General features: G+C 41.3%; 1 protein-coding gene across 3 annotated transcripts in view; it reads left to right on the forward strand.

The window, feature by feature from the left end:
• Nucleotides 1-16307, forward strand: part of PUS10 (pseudouridine synthase 10) — a 49186-nt gene that overhangs the window by 20830 nt on the left and 12049 nt on the right. For 2 of the 3 annotated variants that reach the window (XM_072140579.1, XM_072140582.1), the window contains 5 exons: nucleotides 1031-1142; nucleotides 2630-2691; nucleotides 4212-4257; nucleotides 11217-11281; nucleotides 15877-15962. In XM_072140579.1, coding sequence (XP_071996680.1) covers nucleotides 1031-1142; nucleotides 2630-2691; nucleotides 4212-4257; nucleotides 11217-11281; nucleotides 15877-15962 — 371 coding nt within the window. The remainder of the gene's footprint in view (nucleotides 1-1030; nucleotides 1143-2629; nucleotides 2692-4211; nucleotides 4258-11216; nucleotides 11282-15876; nucleotides 15963-16307) is intronic. The other variant, XM_072140581.1, reaches the window with a different exon arrangement.

Raw genomic sequence — 16307 nt, forward strand, 5'->3', positions numbered from 1 at the left:
CCTTCCATTGTAAGGATTTGTCAGGGGGATTCCCAACATACCTTTACAACGTTGGGCTGCCGATTTTTACGGTATTACCCCAAGTGGTGTCACTGTCCTTATTTGGACAGTGACTTCAGTAGGGACCTCCATGAGAGTATGCTCTGTGGAAGCCTGGGATGGATGCAACGCGAAACACCCCTCCTACATAGGCTCTAATGGCCTCTGCTGAGCTTATATATGATGCTCAACAGGAAGGAAAGACGGAGCTTGCTTCGGCTTTCTATCCTGTGATTCCTTCAGTATGCAAAATATACTGAGCACCAAAAAGCATGCCACCTATATGAGTATCTATATGTCTATTGGATACACTCTGTGTATACATCAGGATCTTTATACGTATACACTGACTTATAAGAAAAATTCCATGTTTGTGTAGCCTTAGGGGGGGACTTTTGAGTCCATATTCTCCCAACCATTGGGAGACTTGGCATCTGACCCTAATCTAACCAGACAGTCATTATTTAACCTGTTGTCTATTTTGGCTATTTGTGAATATTTGCAAACTAAAATTGACCTCCCGTTTAGCTTTCCATTTCAATATGAGAGAAGGGTTACGGGCTTGTCTGACCTTTATGAAGATGCTTATTAGTTCCTCATTATTAACATTAACATGGCTTCCTAGAAAATGAGACTAAATATACAATATCAGCAATAGAAAGATGGTTAGTTTTGTGTACTTTTAAAGGAGTTGACCAGGATTAAAAAAAAAACCGTGCCACCCGTAATCCACAGGTTGAGCATGGTAGTGCAGCTCTATTGCGTTAAATTAAAGTAAGATGCACAATTTGATAGCGTTGGGGCAATTGCAGGAAGAAAGCGGCCATGATTTTCTAACTGTTAAGGGTATGTCTATATGTGGATAATAAGTGGCAGATTGTGTTGTGCTCTTTCTGTAGGTTTCTGCAGATATCATCTATGCAGGAAATAACTGATATTTTGAAAGTATTTTGCAAACTTCCTAATTAAAAATTTATTTTTACCAAAACAGAAGACAAGATCGTCTTTTGGAAAAGGCAGATATTATCCAACTAAAAGAGGCTTACAAATGGATAATTCACCCCATGATCTCTGAGGAACTCGGGGTACAAGCAGTGAGCAAGGTAGGATTGTCTTCTTCCGGAATAAACCATACAATATTTTATTTCTTGCCACTGCATTCATAACCTCCTCTTTAATATAAACCTCTCAGCTCTGACACATAAAGAGCGGTTCCCAGGGAGGAGGCCCCTCTGTAATGTCTAATGCCATAGGAAACTTTTTAAAGGGGTTGGTTCTGATGACACATCCACATGATAGGAGATAACATTGTGATCCATGGGGATCTGATCTGACGGACCCCCAACAATCTTGAGAATCGGGGATCCTGTTCTCATCGATTGATGAACCCACAGATCGAGGATGTGCCCTGCCGCCCCATTCATTAATATGGGAGTGTCAATATTCCTGCTACCATTTACTGTCTATGGGAATGGCAGAGATATGCCGGCCGACTTCCAGCGTTCCCATAGACCGTGAATGGAGCGGAAGGACACATGCTCTATCTTCTTCTCCGTTTGTTAGAGAGAATAGGGCTCCTGTTCTTGTGATTTGTTGGATCAGATTTTTTATCCCGCTAAATAATGAAAGAATCCCTGGTTGTATGATTTAGAGAAATGTATAATAATAATCTTTATTTATATAGCGCCTTTAAATTTCTGTAGAGCTTTACAGTTTCTTTGGAACATATAGAAATAAAATAAGACCTTACAGATTGATAACAGTTCTATGGACTGTTTAATATGAGTGAGGGCCCTGCTCACAAGAGCTTACAGTCTATGAAATTAAAGGACATCTACCACCACATTAAAGGACATCTACCACCACATTAAAGGACATCTACCACCAAACAGATGCTCGTTAGCTTAGGGATGATGGAAGACTCCTGGGCTGTCTTCTATAACGAAATATCGACTTTACCGCTTTACCGCTCGGTGACGTCACCCGCTTGTCACCCGTGCATGCGCAGTAGCTACCTTCCTTGTGCAGCCGGGTGACGTCACCGGATGTCTGCAGCGCTTGCAGCCAGCCTACATGCATGGAGGAAAACAGAACGGTTGTGAATAAATTAGATTCCGACTGAGCCAGGAGGCGCTCGGCTAGCTGAGCGGTGAGAGCCTCCGGCTCATTCGCATAAGTCTAAGTCGATATTTCATTAGAGAAGACGGCCCAATGCATGCCAGCAGCAGACCCCCATCACCCCTAAGGTAACAAGCATCCGTTTGGGGACAGCCTGTCACCCCTAAATGTGGTGGTAGATGTCCTAAGCTCTCCCTTTTCATATGAAACTGCGCCACTTTTGCTACATCTTGAAAGTCCACTTAGTCCCAGTTACTGAAACGAGCTGAACTTTATACCTATTAAAAAACCAAAACACCTTCGTGTTATCCCCCCAGCACAGAGACTTGCATACAGCAGATGGATTTGGCTGTAGATGTTCTGTAACACGGTTTGCTCTTTTTGTGGCTTTCACTTACTCTTGCAGGCATGTACTCCCTTCCCCTGTTTATTTACCGCACTTCTATTGCTGATTTAGTCTTTTTGTTTTTAGAGCTTGTTTGAAGTCGGGGTGGTGTTTTGTCACCAAGATACAGATGAGGATTGCCATTTCCTGTAAGTGCTCCTGCCCCGGAGATGTCAATCTTTTACTTTTTACTACAGAATTCAAGTCATATTCCTCATTTATTGCTTTTTCTTAGTCATAGTCCTTGCTAGGGGAAAGCACTGTACAGGTCATCTGTTACTCATCTAATAAATTTACAGTGTATGATTCATTACGAGCCACGCTCTTTGTTTACCTGCAGGTGATGGGTCCACGGGGAAATGCATTCTCAGTCAATATATATTATTGGATAAACTTTGCAAGGCAATGATGAAAGATTTGGATGTACAATACTAATAATTGGAGAGTTGTGGACTGTACATTATACAAAAATCAATTTCCACTTGGATACATGAATGAATCAAACTCAAGGTTCCTGATTACATTTTGATCATATTGCACAAGCCCTTTTGTGTTAGTGGGTCAAAGTGTTTTGCACAGTCTCCTGCAAATTAAAAAGTGGCTGCCTACTTTACATATTCATCTATTATACCAAATTTTAATACAAGCTGCTAAAATGAACTTTTCTGAAATATGAGGAAGACTTGAAACTGGATTTTCTTTCTTTTCTATGTTTAAAAGTTATACCTCATTTGCTACCAGGAGTGGGTGCGTTGTTTTTTGTTATACCTACTTTACATTGCTCACATTTAGTTTCTCTGACCATACGGATTGGTGAGCATTTGATACATGTTCACATGGGGCGATACTGCATGGCGCCTGCTGTTGCTGTGCAGCAGTGCTTGTTGGGTGCCCAGAGCAATAGGGGCTTAGTTTGTCTGTAGGGGTACTACTGGCTGCTTGGTCCCTGCCGTTGATGTGTTGCAGACACCATGTGATGCTGCACCCTCTGCCATAGGGAACCACTAAAACAAGGTTACCTTTAAGTGGTTAGTAAGTTTCCTGCAATTTGATCAACTATAACTTAGAACCAGAAGTCCAATTATATTAATTTAGCCTAGCGGCAATTTATCATTGTATAATTTATGGATGTGCAGTCCTGTTTTTTTTTTTCTCTCCAAATGTTGGTATAGATGTATTATATACCATAATATTTTCAAAGGGGATCTCTGGGACCATAATGTTGATGGCATATCCTTCGGATAAGCCATCAGTATCATATTTTGTGAGGGTGCGACTGTTGACACCCCTGCTGATGAGCTGTATGAAGGACCCATGTCTATGTATTCTGTCATAGTTCTGAGCTGTGAATTGCGCAGTTTATCAGACTGGAGAGAGCGATTAATGTTTCGAATATTAACTACCATATCACCCTCCTGCGCTGTCCCCCGGAGTCCTCTTCTCCCCGACTACCTCCTCAGGTTCCTGGCCGGCAGTGTCATCGCCTGCTGACGTCATAGTTCTGTGCTAGCAGATGCCTCTTACCTCTTACTGTGTGCATTTCCCATGTACCCTGGCATCCCTTTGTGCATTATATTTGTTTGCGTTATATAAGTAAGTTCAGATTTTTTCAGGATTCTTTCCTTTTGCTCTTTGTTCCATTCCTCTAATGGTCCTCTTTTTGTTTTAGGGTCACAGTGTGCAAGGACTGTTTTAAACCTACCAAAAATAAACAGGTAATTGTTTGCTCATTGATGTAAAAGCAGGGGTTTTTTTTCCGGTGTAAGAACTGAAGCCCAGTGTTTGCTGCAGATTTCACAGTGCAATTGTGAAATGTTTTCTCCTTTGTGATACTTACCAGGTAGGACTCCACAGGTTTTTCTAAGGCTCGGGTGTAGCATACATTCGGCTAAAGAGGTGGAGTGTTGAGTGCTCCCCTCCCCTCTCCATAAGAAGCCATACCGCCGGGCCATACATAAGGCAAAAGATCGGGGACACTTTTTTCCAGCAACTATATGGTACAGTGACATGCTCACCATACCATACTACTTACAGTTTACAAGAAAAAAAATATTTTAAAAGTAATTCATTTATTAGTAATTCATAATTAAAATGACACATTTAGAATAACATTTATTATGACCTATGGTGGAACCATAAAAAGATGAGGAATAAAGGTGCCTTTTTTTACACTCTAATCTAATCACATTGATGCAGTCATCAATGCAATAAGTGAAGTCTAACCCTAAATGATAAATATATCATATATCAATATATATGACAACAACATATACAATTATCATGGGGGATCAAAGAATAAGCCCCTCCTGATGCATTCAGTGGCAACAATGTTGCGCTGAACAGGACAATCTGGACAGATAAGTGGATGTACCTTCTACTACAATCACCAACCTACTTGCAGACACTTCTTGCCCAGAATTTGGCTTTTTTTCAGTGTTTTGCATTGTTTTTTTAACTTTTGGCTGAATCAAAATCCCCAACCAAAAACATTAATGGATAAAGGCCTAACTCTAAGGCTTTGTTCACACTTGCATTTGGGTTCTGACCTTTCACCTTTCATTCCATATTGATTTCAGTGTGTAATGCTACCTTGTGTTACACTTCTAATAGTAGAACAAAAGATCTGCGCTGCTATTCAAAGGGAACCTCAAGAACAGGCAAATCTTATCCCATCCCCTCACTGGGGCTTTGTTGAAACCAGTAGTGCAGGCTTCCCACCTTAAGTGTACCTCTTCCCACCAGTAAAATTGTTCCCCAAACTCTGCTTGGCTCCGGCCCCCCATCACAGGTTGTGTGAAATGGGGGCAAGATCTGCGGTTTCCCACACAGTGCTCAATGCTAAATTCACCATGCAGTGAGAGGGACAGCATTCTGTAAGGACAGGATGCAAACATGGAAAGAATGTCCTGTCTGCTCAGACTTAGATTTCAAAAGACATTGAGCTATCAGTCAAAAGAAGGAGGCCGGGTTTACTGGCAACCTGGAAAAAACATGACTCTTCTATTCAGAAATCAACTCTTGTCTACATATTTGCATATCGGAAAAATGGCTCTAATTAAGGTACAGTGGCTTAGTACCAGATAAGTTTAGTTTCTATCAGGAGGACTTTTAAACCTTTAGAAGTAGGTATTACTTTAAATTTACAGTTTGGCAGCTTCCATTCCCCCTTCCTTTATTGAAGCACACCAGTCACCAGGAATGTGAATTTAAGCTAATGACAGGTCCCAATAGCCTATGCTATGCTGATTTTAAAAATGCCTATGTCAGCATTCTTATTCACTTCAGTAGTTTATATAGGTTTAATTCCCATTACCTGGCTCCCTGCCAGCAGCATGTGGTGAGTCCCTGGGGAAGGGGGCAGCTGCAGCCTGTGTCGGTCTCCTCTTTTCCCCACTCATGCAGCTTCCTCACCCCTTCCCACTTTCTGTCATGTGCATTGAGCAGGCAGGAGAGAGAGAGGAAGAATATATGAGAAGACACAGGCACACACATGCTGCAGCTGTCCCTCTCCTGTGATTCACCACATGATGCTGGCAGGGAGCCAGGTAATGTTGATAAATCTTTTATTGAATGATTCAGAATGCTGACAAATGCATTTTTAAAATCCGCATGACATAGACTATTTGTTATGTCGCCAGCTAAAAATGACATCCTTGGTGACGGGTCCGCTTTAAATTAAATTAACCTTTTCCTGGTGCATAAAGAGGTCATATTTATAAATCTCCTGTCCAAAAGTAGGCAGCCCTGTATAGGTTTCCTAAAAATATTGATAACATATCCATAGGAAAGTTCCTAGGTATCCAATCGTTGGGGGTTCAATATCCACCCCACCCATATGTTTAGATAAAGTATAGGACAGGAAGCAGATGACTCCTTCCTTTCTCTCTGAAAGAAGCTGATGTGTGGGGGTTCTATGTGTTCGACCCAAATTATCTGGTATTAATTTGAAAAAGTCAATATCCGTATTCACGCCCACCAACTTAAAGGCAAATATTATTCTCCAAAAACGTAAGTCACGGTAGTCCTTTCTTGAGCGTTGTTCCAATGATCCGATTCCGGCACCAACTCCAGAAATGAAGCACATTTGTGCCTGGATCCTGAGCAGTGAATCCTACTAAAAATCTTGACAGACAAAATAGTTCAAAACCTTGGGGTGTAAGTTAAAAAAGACACACTTAACCATTTATGTGAGTAGCGCAAATATAAAAACAATAGTGTATTGGACTTCCTATATTTATATACTGGCAAAGCTGTTTTACATCCAAATGATTAAAAATGTTTTTCTTTTCAGTATGTTTTCTCCTCTTTTATCTAGTCTACATAAGTATATAAGTATAATCTGTAATACCATACAGCATTGACAAGTTATTTAAATAAAATGTGACTAAAGAGGAAGCAGTAGGGGGAGGAGGAGGAAGTACGGTTTGTTTTGTTGTTTACTCGGTTTCTAGGTGTGTTTTATACAGGGCAAGTAATACTTTCTGTCTGGAGTTTTCTAAACCCAGATTTAATAGGTGACGTCAGAAAGCTGGCATCCTCTCGTTTTTGGCATCGGGGATAAAAGAAAAATAGAAGATGTGCAGTCACCATAGACACAGGTCAAAATGTGTTATCGGAGCAGCACTTGTTAAGGAATGGAGTAAAATCATGATGGTCATTCTAAAAATCAGAACTTTTTTTTATCTCTATGCGGCCATTGAATGAGTTTAGGTTATTTCTTAGGGCTATAGAGCAGAATGTTGTAAAAATGTGTTAAAAAAGGTCTCCTTGCCTGCTGCCACAGGGCTTTAGGTTAGAGTGGTGAGACCCCCTACCAATCAGAAGTACGGACCCCGGTCGTTCACGGGAACATGAGTCGTTTCCCCACTAATTTGAATATAGTGGGAGGTCAATGTTCATTCTGTTTTGGGAGTGTTGGAATTTACTGAGCACAGCGCTCAGGTATCTCCAGCACTCTCATTCACTATCTATGAGAGTGTTGGAAATAGCAGAACACAGTGGCATACTAATAGGTATGCTACGGGGCCCAGAGTGTCAGGTGGCCTGGCCACACAAAGGCACACAAACAAAGGCACCTACTACAGGATCACAGAGTAGGATAAAGTTGTAGGATCCAGTTTAGGATAAAGTTGTTAGAAATGTCCCAAAAGACCTGGTCATACATATTTAGCGATTCTGTGGGATTGCCAGAGATGACCAAGTGCTGCCTTGGTCATTGGTTATTTCCGGGAGTCCCATAAAAAGGAATACAGTGGCGGTGCACGAGTGTTGTCAAATGCACCAATTATTTTAGGGAATAGGACCCTTATTCTCATTATTCTGATTGCTGTGCAGACATGGCAGATTTTATACCTTAGCTGCTTGGATTGCATGACATTTGCTTTTCTTCATACAGTAGATCTGGCATTGGAGGAGATTGAGGGACCCCATTAGATCCTCGCTCAGTCCCATCTTAATAGCCAGCCCGTATAAAGAGTCCTTCTTAAGGAGCTCTATATTGAACTACCCCCACAGACACCCCTAAACCTGAATCTATAATGCAGCAACCACAAACTATAATTGTAACAAACATTGTATGATATGTAATAGCTAGAGTAATATTCTACACATCCTTTACATGGTGTGAACAATTGTGATTTAAAATAGCCACCACGTCTATTCAGTTTCCGGCAGCAGGGGGCAGTGAAGGTTATAGCTGACATTCTCAGAACTTTACTTCCATTTTTATTTTAGTCACCCGGTTTTGCAACTATTTTACAAAAATGTGTTCCTCTTTCATCTGTTAAGTTGTTGAAATTGGATATTTTATCTGCAGCTTTCCAACTGCCTTTATCTCCTGTCCTGTAGCTCCCAGAATGATGAGCCTGATGAAGTCTGAAAGATGAGATTCATTTCTAGAATTCTAGAAAGGAGATTTCATACCCTTCCTGGGGATTTTTGTAGTTCAGTAGTGTAAGAAGCTTGTGATGTGTTTGTTTTTAAGAAATCTTAAAAAAAAAAAAAAAAAATATTACCGTATATACTCGAGTATAAGCCGACCCGAGTATAAGCCGAGACCCCTAATTTTACCACAGAAAACTGGGAAAACATATTGACTTGAGTATACGCCGAGGGTGTAGTATACAGCCAGCCCCCACGTAGCGTACAGCCTGCCCCCACGTAGCGTACAGCCTGCCCCCACGTAGCGTACAGCCTGGCCCCATGTAGCGTACAGCCTGGCCCCATGTAGAATAGAGCCTGGCCCCGTGTAGCATAGAGCCTGGCCCCGTGTAGCATAGAGCCTGGCCCCGTGTAGCATATAGCCTGGCCCCGTGTAGCATAGAGCCTGGCCCGTGTAGCATAGAGCCTGGCCCCGTGTAGCATAGAGCCTGGCCCCGTGTAGCATAGAGCCTGGCCCCGTGTAGCATAGAGCCTTGGCCCCGTGTAGCATAGAGCCTTGGCCCCGTGTAGCATAGAGCCTTGGCCCCGTGTAGCATAGAGCCCTGGCCCCGTGTAGCATAGAGCCCTGGCCCCGTGTAGCATAGAGCCCTGGCCCCGTGTAGCATAGAGCCCTGGCCCCGTGTAGCATAGAGCCCTGGCCCCGTGTAGCATAGAGCCCTGGCCCCGTGTAGCATACAGATAAAAAAAATAAACTTAATACTCACCCTCCGGTGTCCCCGATGTTCCTCCCGGCGGCTTCCGATCCCCATCGCGGCTCCCGGCGGCTTCCGATCCCCATCGCGGCTCCCGGCGGCTTCTTCACTCTTCTATCTTCTCTGGCCGGGAGATCGCGATGCCCGTCGCACACTGTGGTGCAGCGCTGTCGCCGCTGATAACGTCATCAGCGACGACAGCGCTGCATTACAGTGTGCAATGGCCGGCAGATCTTATGGACGCGACTCTGCCGGCTAGAGAAGACAGAAGAGGAGACACGGGGAGCCGCCGGGAGCTGCGACAGGGATCGGGAGCCGCGACGAACATCGCGAACACCGGAGGGTGAGTATTATTTTTTTTTTTTTAGCATTGACTCGTGTATAAGCCGAGGCGAGGTTTTTCAGCACATTTTTTGTGCTGAAAAACTCGGCTTATACACGAGTATATACGGTATATGCTTTTTAGAATTCTTTTTGTGACTTTCTGTTCACCTGCTGAGAGGGGTGCAGCGGCAATGAGGTGAGATGAGCTTCTTGCTTCAGGCAGCACACCCTGTGGCAAGGTGGGGGGCAGCATCATGCTTGCAGTCACCTGCTATAAAGCAAGGTCTGAGTCCTGATGTTGGCATGGGAGTGAGAAACTGCATGAAGAACCAAACTACAGGCGGTCCCCTACTTAAGAACACCCGACTCACAGTCAGATTCTGATTTTTTTATTAAATTACCCCGCCTGTGAGTTATTTTAATTTTTGCACTACATTTTGAACCTGTCAGCAAAAAATGACTTAATAAACCACTCAAGTATGCTATAAAGCCAATCAACACCGTACAGCTCATGTTTCTTTAACCCCTTAATGACGCGGCCTGAAAAGGTTTTAATGACCGGACATTTTTAGTGAATTTTCGTATGTGGCGGTTTTAGGGCCATAACTTCTTCTTTTTTTCACATGCTTCCTTAAGATTCTCTGCGGCATTTTTTGGGGGACACACAGGGCTAGTTGAAACATAATAAAAGTCATTTACAGTACAGGCGGTCCCCCACTTAAGAACACCCGACTTACAGACAACCCCTAGTTACAAACGGACCTCTGGATATTGTTAAATTACTGTACTTTAGCCTCAGGCTATAATAAACAGCTGTAACAGTTATCACAGGCATCTGTAATGAAGATTTATTGTTAATCCTGATTCTTATGACAACCCAACATTTTTAAAATCCAATTGTCACAGAGACCAAAAAATCTGTCTTGGGTTACAATTATAAAATATACAGTTCCAACTTGCATACAAATTCAAATTAAGAACAAACCTACAGAACCTATCTTGTACGTAACCTGGGGACTGCCTATAGTAAAAAAATAACCTACTAGAAGGGTCGGAGGAGGGCGCTGTTCTCTAGCTGGCCTCTGCCTGCAGACAGGGGTGAACCTAAACTGTCTGCAGCCAAAGTTTGGGTTCCCTGCATGTTAGTAATGATAAATCGTGGAAACATGTTTGAATGGTGCCTTCCGTACATGTAACCCTATGGGGAACGGAAAGTGAACAGAATACATTACATTCACATTCCATGCGTTGTTTCCGTCACAATCTTATATAATGGAAGAGCTACATGTATAATTAATGGTAATGTGAACAACAACTAAGGGCTCATTCAGATTGGTGTGTTTGACATCCGTACATTATCACTTTTTTGCAGATGGCATACAACCCATTGATTTCTATGCATCTGTTCACATGTCTGTTCTCGTGCTGGGTCCTTTTATCGTGAACGGTAGGGATCCCGGCAGTTGGATACGGGGTTATAATCAAACTTGGTACAATCCCTTTTATGCAGAAATCCATAATGCAACAAGCCCTTTAGAAGAAAGTTTTACTTCTTTAGATTTCCTGAAATATTTATTATACTATGTATGTATTATGTATCGTGAATTTAGAAAAAAACTAAATGGGAATACCCCTTTCTGTGTAGGAAGATGTGGAGGGTAAATCTTAGATTCTTTTCCATGTAGATAATGGTCTAACGTTTGCTCTTCTTTCCGCAGTCCGTCTTCACGAGAATGGCTGTTGTTAAGGCTCTAGACAAGATAACAGACGATGACTTTGTCACGTGAGTTCTGCTAACTCTCCTTCTGAGTAGTGCGTGTATCATTAACAGAAGAGTGTGGAGGGGAAGAGGAAGTGCAGGATACCTGCTCGGGGTTAATGATCTGCTGATTAATTGTCTGACGTTTTCTCCTCTCTTCTTTTTTTGGAAGATGTTCAGAGTTCACAGAACTCTATTCTATTCTACTCACAATTCTATTTTCGTCAAAAAATCTTTTTGATGGGGAAAACCATGGCTCTGTAGAAACTTTACATAGCTGATCGATGTCAGACTAAGGCCCCTTGCCCACGAGCCAGTGCAGTCAGTGAAAAGGGATCTCCCCACCTTAAAGGGGTATTCCCATTTCAGCAAATCAAAGGAAATGTACCATCAGGATCATGGAATATAAACCAAATACACTTACATGTTGGTGTGTGCCCCCTTTAGCAGGATCTTCTTTTCTTTTAACTTCTTATGCCCTTAATTTTTAATAAAAATATGTTTTAAAAACTATGCAAATGTGCCTCAGCGGCTCCAGAATCCATTAACGTCCATGGAGAGTGGAGCCCCTCGGGCTCATTTGCATAATTTTTAAAGCCTTTTTTTAAAAAAACTAAGGCATAAAAAGCTAAAAGAGGAGGGGATCCTTACAAAGGGGCCACACACCGGCATGTAAGTGCACTTGGTTTATAATCCATAATCCTGATGGTAGATTTCCTTTAATGTTTTTATAATAAAAAGTCCACAGGTGCACGGATCGTTATATCATAGAGAGTAATCAGAGCCTTGTGATATAACGAGCCGTGCACCTGTGTAACCATGGTCAGATTTCTGTCCACTAGAAATAAACAACAGTGCTTCCTATAGAAGGACAGCAAGCCGAGATCTAGAAAACCTTGAGGAATTGATACATAAAGTATATTGGAAAGTTGTATAACTTTTTATAGTACAAACAATAACATTAATTTGCTATAATGAGACAACCCCTTTAACCCCTAGGCGCACCAGGACGTTATAGTACGTCCCCGGGGCTAGATGCTTAGCGCACGGGGACGTTCTATAACGTCCTGCTTCTGGCACCGGCTCACGAACGGAGCCGGTACCAGAAGCAGCGGCTGTCAGCTGTCTAGTACAGCTGACAGCCTTCGCTAACACCCACGATCGGAGCCGGCTCCGATCGCGGGTGTTAACCCCTTACACGCCGCGGTCAAACATGACCACAGCGTGTAAGGGTGTTTGCGCTGTGGATCGGATCCCCCGTGCCGCTTACCGGGGGATCCGATCCACTTCTGGGCAGCTCCGAGGACTGGCATGTGCCCCGGAGCTGCCCGGTCTCCATGGCAGTCAGACCCCTTCCGGGTCTGACTGTAAACTGTCTGAGCATGCGCAAGCTTGCTCAGACAGTTTACACTGCTCCACAATAAAATAGTATTGTAGAGCAGTGTATTGAACTTAAACCAGTGATCAGAGCATCACTGGTTCAAGTATGTATTTTTTATTTAAAAAAAAGTCAAAAACACTAAAGTTAATACATTAGAATAAATAAAAAATAAATACATTAAAATATAAGCCCCTAAAATGTCACTTTCCTATAAAAACACTTAATAAAGTATAAAAAACACAAAAACCCCCCGCATATTTGGTATTGCCGCGTCCGTAACAATCTGTATAATAAAACAGAATCGTTACTGGACCCGCACGGTACACGCCGTAGAAAAAAAACGCAAAAACGTTCCGAAAAAAGATAATTTTTAATTAATACCCTATAAAAAATGCTCTAAAAAGTAATTTAAAAAATGTTATGCACTCCAAAATAAGCCCACTAAAAAGAACAACTCTTTTCGCAAAAAATAAGCCCCTAACTAGATTTGTCAGCCGAAAAATAAAAAAGTTATGCATATGAAAAGATGGTGATGCTAAAATGAACAAGATTTTCTCCAAATTGGTTTTTATTCAGTACAATTGAATAAAATACACAAAACCCCCACATATTTGGTATCCCTGCGTCCGTAACAATCTGCATAATAAAACAGAATCGTTATTAGATCCGCAAAGTGAACCCCGTAAAAAACAAAACAAAAAAAAGCTCCAGAAAAAAGATCATTTTCAATTAATACCCTATAAAAATGCTCTAAAAAGGGATTTTAAAAATGTTATGCACTCTAAAATAAGACCACTAAAAAGAACAATCCTTCTCGCAAAAAATAAGCCCTTAAACAGATTTGTGAGGTGAAAAATAAAAAAGTTATCCATATGAAAGACGGTGATGCTAAAATTAACAACATTTTTGCCAAATTACTTTTTATTCAGTAAAAATGGGAAAAAAATAAAAAATCTATATAAATGAGGTCTTTTTGTAATCGTGGCGACCCATAAAATAAAAATAATATACTATTTTTATGGTATGGTAAACAGCCAAAAAAAACCCCATAAAAATCTTCCTGAAAAGTGATGATTTTCATTTCCTCCACCAACAAAGAGTTAATAAAATCTCACCAATTAGCCTATAGATTCCCCCAAATTACGTACCAGAAAAGTGCATCTCATGTGGCAAAAGAAATAAGCCCCTATAGGTCCACATTAAAAAAAGAAAAAAATTATAGCCTGTACAATGTGATCTGATCTGCATGGCGCCTCCTTCCCTTCTATGCCCGGCCGTGCGCCCATACAGCAGGTTACCACCACATATAGAGTATCCGTGTACTCGGGAGAGATTGGGTAACAAACTTTGTGGAGCCTTTATTAATTTAATCCATTGTAAATGTTTAATTTTCCACCCAAAATGGGTGTATTGTGAAAAAATATTACAATTTGCAGACTGCACCTCCATTTTGTTTTAACCCCTATAAAACACGTAAAGCGTTAACAAACTGCTTAAAAGTGGTTTTTCATACGTTGAGGTGTGTAGTTTCCACAATGGGGTAATTTACAAGTCTCACTATTATTTAGGCCTCTCAGTGTCAATTACAAGTTGAGCAGGTCCATCTAAATACAGGTTTTGGTGATTTTACAAAAAATGTGAAAAATGATACCTAAATTCTGAGCCTCATAACATTCTAGTAAAATATGTGGAATCTTAAAAAACCATGCCAACATAAAGCAGACATTTGGGAAATGTAAGTTATGAATTTATTTGGGAGCTATGACTATCTGCTTCAAAAGTAGAGAATTTAGAATGTTGAAAATAAAGAATTTTTCCAAATTTTTGCCAAATTTTGTTTTTTTCATAACTAAACGCAAAAGATTTCATCCAAATTTTTAAACTAATTTGAAGTACAATGTGTCACGAGAAAACAATCTCAAAATCCCCTGGATATCTCATAGCGTTCCAAAGCTATAACCACTTATAGTGACACAGGTCAGATTTAAAGAATGGGGCCGCGTCCTTAAGGCCAAAAGAGGCCGAGTCCCGTAGGGGTTAAAGCCTGATGACAGGAATGAACTCAGCATTTCACTTCATTCCACTGATCAGAGGCTCCGGTGGGGAGATCCCTTCAGCGCACGGAACGTTTTTCACAGATTTTTCATGGGCAAGAGGCCTAAGGCTTCATGTACACAACCGTGTGCTCTCCAGGCTGTAGCCCTGATGAGCATACAGCCAGGTAGAGGAGGGAAAAGGGTGAACGCTTATCTCCCCTTTCCATAGAAAGCTGCATGGCCGCCCGGCTCGGTCTTTGGTGAGACACTGTGTACTTGCTGCACCATCATGGAGTGCCATAGAATGGCTCTATGGGGGTCATGATATGGCCACAAATTGCGTGGCCATATCACAGGCCCCCTTACGGTTGTGTGCTTTGGATCTAGGGCTGTGTTCATACTACATTTTTTTTTGTCTATCCTGCGAGTTATTTTCATTTTAGCGCTACATTTTGAACCTGTCAGCAGAAACTGACTTTAAGTATGCTTTAAAGCCAATCAACACAGAGTGCAGATCATGTTTCTTTAACCCCTTAATAAGGCGGCCTGAAAAGGCTTTAATGAGGGGGGCATTTTTAATGAATTTTTGTATGTGGGGTTTTTTTTTTAGGGCCATAACTTCTTTTTTTTTTTTTTGCATTCTACCTTAAGATTCTTTGCAGCATTTTTTGGGGGACACACAGGGCTAGTTGAAACGTAATAAAGGTAATTTACAGTATATATATTTTTTTTAATTTTCAAATGATCTCAAAATGAACATTATTGATGAATTCCCTTCGCTAGAGCATAAGAAAACTTCTGTCATTTAGAAAATCAAATATGAAATCATATGTAAAATGGTTGTATCACGCCGAGAGGCAGAGAGTTCAGTGCTAAAGTCAAATTCTCTACACCTCAAAATGCCTCGTTCATTTGACTTGACAGTCCTGCCTTCAGGGACATCACTAACTGGCTCTCCTCACGTCTGGTGAATGATGTCAGTCACGTGATGTTCTGAGGCAGGGAGAGCTTGACTTCAGCGCTGACTTGAAAAAAACTATTTGCCTCTGACTTTAAAGTAGAATTTCTGATTCCACCATCCTGGGCAATTTACAGAGAATGAACTATTCAAAGTGAAACAGAAATATGTGTGACTATATGTGAGAGTATATATAGTGACTTATGAATTTATAGTATAATATTGACATGGGAATGTTTTAAAGGCACTTTCCATGGCCCCCATCTTCTCCAAAGACGACATGTCAAGTTATTGATATCCAGTGCAACCATGCATCAGTCTTTGTGGCAGGTAATTCTTTTACTTTATCTTAAAAAAATGTATATGTTTTTATAATTTATTTATGGGAGTCATATCAGTACAGGTGGTCCCCTACTTAAGAACCACCCGACTTAAGGATGACCCCTAGTTACAAACGGACCTCTGGATGTTGGTAATTTACTGTACTTTAGCCCTAGGCTACAATGATCAGCTATAACAGTTATCACAGGTGTCTGTAATGAAGCTTTAGTGTTAATCCTGGTTCTTATGACAATACAACATTTTTAAAATCCCATTGTCACAGACCAAAAAAATTTTGGCTGGGGCTACAATTATAAAATATACAGTTGTGACTTGCATACAAATTTAACTTAA

The sequence above is a fragment of the Engystomops pustulosus genome, chromosome 3 (genome assembly GCF_040894005.1).
Source record: "Engystomops pustulosus chromosome 3, aEngPut4.maternal, whole genome shotgun sequence".
Classification (NCBI taxonomy): Eukaryota; Metazoa; Chordata; class Amphibia; order Anura; family Leptodactylidae; genus Engystomops; species Engystomops pustulosus.